The sequence below is a fragment of the Elephantulus edwardii genome, unplaced genomic scaffold (genome assembly GCF_000299155.1).
Source record: "Elephantulus edwardii isolate Elephantulus edwardi_28Jun2011 unplaced genomic scaffold, EleEdw1.0 scaffold00002, whole genome shotgun sequence".
In the NCBI taxonomy this organism is placed as follows: domain Eukaryota; kingdom Metazoa; phylum Chordata; class Mammalia; order Macroscelidea; family Macroscelididae; genus Elephantulus; species Elephantulus edwardii.
Window position 1 is genome coordinate 37523003 of NW_006399752.1, and position 4411 is coordinate 37527413.

The 4411-nt window shown below is 52.6% G+C and overlaps 1 protein-coding gene across 1 annotated transcript in view; it reads right to left on the minus strand.

Moving 5' to 3' along the window:
- Positions 1–2245: 2245 nt before the first annotated feature.
- The window catches only part of BDKRB2 (bradykinin receptor B2), a 6623-nt gene continuing 4457 nt past the window's right edge, over positions 2246–4411 (minus strand). Inside the window, exon 2 of the mRNA XM_006879089.1 lies at positions 2246–3356. Within this exon, the coding sequence (XP_006879151.1) occupies positions 2246–3356 (1111 nt within the window). The remainder of the gene's footprint in view (positions 3357–4411) is intronic.

Below are 4411 nucleotides of genomic sequence, written 5' to 3' on the forward strand. Positions count from 1 at the left end.
CAACAATGGACTTAAACAAAGCAATGTGTGAGAGGCTGCTGCTGGACTGGGCAGTGTTCTTACCTATGTATGTACAGTGTTGTACATCGTGTCCCTGTGAGTCACACATAACCAAATTGATAGAATCTAACGCCAACACAATAAAAACAACCTCTTGTTCAATCTGTTTTCTTTCTCTAGCTACAAGTGTGTAGGCTTATTCATGTGACAGCAGTGTGTGAGAGGTGAAAAAGTGTAGAGTAGATGGAATTTTGGGGGCTCATTTTGTCCTCAAATTCAGAGCTGGACTTGTCAGTCTTTGTGGAGTCTTTGCCATCCAAAGTCCTCAGTCTTCTAGGTCCCAGCCTCTCCAGAAAGCCAGCAAAGATGTGTTTCTGGAGTGAGCTCGTCTTGAGATACTATCTACCTGTCTACACTGCCGTCAGTTATGGCACTACTGAACTTCTTCACTGGATTTGATGTTCCATGTGGGTCTTGTCTTGTCACACGGAAGCTTATTTAGACTTCTCAATAAAGGAAAAATGAATTGCCCCAGGAGGAAAGATCTAGGATATGGTTATCTCCTGGCCTCTGGCCAAGGATGCCAGACCAGCTTCCTTTAGCTGGACACCAGAGCTCCACCCACCTGCAGGCCACGCCCATTAACTCAGGGGCTGGGCAGAGGTTTGTCTGCTCTGCATTTGACTCTATGGGAAACTTACCAGTTCTCTGTCCATCTCTGTCTAACCATGGCCTTGACTGTCTCCAATGGATTCTCAGCCCAGTATTGGGGAGGTTGACTTGAGAGTGGGCTGGCTAGAGGCAAATGGCCCTTGTGCCAATCACTGGTCTGTTCTTTTTGGGACCCCCAGTGCTTCAGGCTCCTCTCTGGGTCACTCTTGGACATCTTTGATGAAAACCACTACTTGAGCCTCTCAGGCCACTGCCACACACAGTGAGAGGTCTGTGTCCCCTGTGATCCCTGGACAAATCCTCTCTGGGATCTTTTTCTTGCTCTGTTTATTACAAATCAAACATTTAAAGGGTGGAAATCCCATATTTCTGTGTGAGGTAGGGGAGGGATATGGAGAGTGGGGTGGTAGAAAGAAAGGTGGGCGGGAGCTAACGTTTACTGACCATCTACTACGTGCTGGGCCTTGATGGATGTTTTTCCCAAACTTGAGTCACCAGCATCACTTCTTCTCTGTGGAGCCATTTCTAAGACAACGTGGCTTTTCCTTCAATACACTAATTTCTGTTCTGTAGGCATACTCATAACACTTTAACTGTACATAGCACCTTTAACTTCTTAAAGCACTGTTATGCCTTTCATCTTCACACCAGCCTCATTTTACCAAGCCGGAGACCGAGGCAGGAATGAAGCACTCAGTTACAGCTGTGGTCTGTGCTGGGCGCTCCCGGCACCACCGGAGGTGCCCAGTGGAGCCTGCCTGGACCCCACCATCCTCAGGGCAGCTTCTGAGTTCCGTCCAGAGAGGGACGGGGTCTTCTCTTCCTTCCACTTGTCCACAGTGTTCAGTGCTGGGTAAACGGCAAGCACTCACCAAGTGTTGATAGGTTCTGCTTTCCCACAAAGCGCCTTGTGCATCCGTAGGAGAGGCAGGCCACAGAACTCTGGTCTCCTGGGCTCAGAAGGAGACCCTCTGAGCTGCCCGTGTTCATCTGAGCAGCCAGCCTCCAACATCCCAGCTGTGAGGACTGAAGTTGTTGGGTACCGTGGAGCCAAAACCCACTGGGAACTGACCCTCCAGCAGGTTTCCAGAGGTGGTGGTAAATGGCACAGAAGAAGATTGGCTAATCTCCCACAAAGCAGCTGGTGGATTCGAACCATGTGCCTTTGGGATTATAGCACAGCTTCTTACCACTAGGTCACCAGAGCTCCCTTTCAAATGGCCTGGTCCAGCATGCATACTCTGCCATGGCTAGTCCTTGGGGCAGTTGTCCTGGAGACTCGAGCTGCTGTGGGACATGTGTGGTAGACGTCCTCACCCAGGTCCACCCTTCCATGGGGAGGAGTGGGGAAGGATGATTATACTGCAGTTTGCAGAGTCCTCGGCTGCCCACTAGTGCAGCCCAGCCTCCCTGCACGCTCACGGCAGCCCGGTGGTGCCAGGGAGCACTTCCCTGGGTGTTGGTGGAGACACCACCTCCGGGGCCATGCTCACACACCAGGCCCCGGGGGACGAGGCTTGAGACCAGCTGTCCACCAAGCCTCAGAGAGCCAGCGGCAGCCCGGTGCTGGTGCTCACTGGCTGCTCCTTGCCCAGTTGGACACTTTGTGGATCTGGCGTTCCACCGAGATGGAGGTCCTCATGGTGGCCATGGAGTTCTCGATCTGGGTGGGCTCCGGCCCGCAGCCCCCTTTCCCGCACAGGCCCCCGTACACCTCCCACGACTTCTTGCGGAAGCGCTTGCCCACGATGACATACACCAGCGGGTTGAGGCAGCTGTTGCTGTAAGCCACGTAGGTGCTGATCTGCGTGAAGACGTCGATGACCTGCCCTTCCGGGCAGTCGGTGAAGAAGCCGAGGCTGTGCAGCGTGTCCAGGAAGGTGCTGACCTGGAAGGGCAGCCAGCACACCACGAACAGCAGCAGCACTGACAGAACCAGCACCGTGGCCTTCTTCTCCGTCTGCATCTCCTTGAACTTCTGCATCTCATTGTTCCGCAGCACCTGCATGATCTGCACGGTGCAGAAGGTGATGATGCTCAGGGGCAGCAGGAAGCCCACCAGGTTCAGCAGGACGTTGGTGAGCACCTCCCAGGTGGTGGACGGGTAGCTGATCATGCACGCCGTGACGTTGTGGCCCTCTTCGCTGTACTCCTCCATGGTCCGGAAAGCCAGCATGGGCGAGCTCAGCAGCAGGGTGCACCCCCAGATGATCAGGCTGTAGAGTTTTGCCCAGCGCACCCTGCGCATGCGGCCCATGGACATGGTCTTCACCAGGGCCAGGTACCGGTCAATGCTCACCAGCATCAGGAAACAGATGCTGCTGTACAAATTCATGTAGATCACGGTGTTCACCACACGGCAGAGGACCTCTCCGAAGAGCCAGTCGAAGTTGTTGGCCACCGTGATGGCCCAGAAGGGCAGCCCACAGGCCAGGATGAGGTCAGCCACGGCCAGGTTGCCCAGGTAGATCTCCGCCACCGTGCAGCTGCTCTTGTGCAGGCAGAAGACGCTGAGGACAAAGATGTTCTCGAGCGCTGCCAGCACGAAGATGACCCAGAGGAAGGGCGCCTGGATGCTGTTGAGCCAGCTCCACAGCTCTGTGGACAGGCAGCCTTGGCCCTGGGAGAGGGTCACGTTACCAGTGGGCTGGAGGACTTGGGAGGTGATGTTGAGCATCCCGGCGCTGAAAGAGAGTGAACAAGAGGCCAGTTACTCCTTGAGGTCACGGGAGGAAGGAGGAACCGCTGGTGCAAGAGAAGGGACAATACGCAGACCACTCCCTAGTCCGTTGCTTCACACGCATGCCCAAACTGGACAGTGAAGGAAGAAGGAAGACCAAAGACGAGTTGAGGCCTGTGAGTTGTGTCGATGAAGAGTATTGAACATCCCACGGACTGTGAAAAGAACAAGCAAATCTGCACACCCAGGTACTCCTGAGAAGGAAGGACGGTGAGACTTTGTCTCGCATGTTTGGGACATGTTATCAGGAGGGTCCAGGTCTTAGAAAAAGACATCTTTTTGGGAAAAGTCATTGAAAGAGAGGAAGACCTTCAAAGAGATGCATTGACACAATGCCTATAACGAGGGTTCGGGTGTTGAGGGATTGTGAGGCTGTCACAGGATTGGGAAAGGATGTCATGGTGGGACGAGGGAAGGGCCAGCAAAGGAGAGGTCGACTTTCAGTGAGATGGACTGACTCAGTGAGGATGATACTGGATCCGGCAGGGCTTTGCTCTGTTGTACATACAGTCGCTATGAGTCGTAGCTGACTTGATAACATCCCACAACAACAAGAAAAATATCTGTTCAACAAAAAGCTGGGCAATTCCCAAGTCTCCAACCACAGCCAAATGGATTGAGAAACTGTGGTACATTCACACAATGAAATACAACGCAGCACTCAGGAGCAACGATTTCGAAAAATACTACATCACTTGGAGGAGACTGGAGAACATTATGTTGAGTGAACTAACTCAGTCTCATAAGGACAAATACTGGATAAGACCATTATTGTAAAAATAGAAGAAGGATGACTAATAAAACATGGGGGACCCAAGGCGGGAAGGGGTGGGGGGAGGGTGAGAATGGATTGCACAGTTTGGTGGAGAGAGAAAGGGGATGAAAGAAATGGGAAGGATACAGTGGGAACCTGAAAAGACCGGATAATGATGGGCAGGGTCCAATGGTGATTGATTTTATAAAATATGATGCATGGGGAATAATTGTGTGAAATGGCAG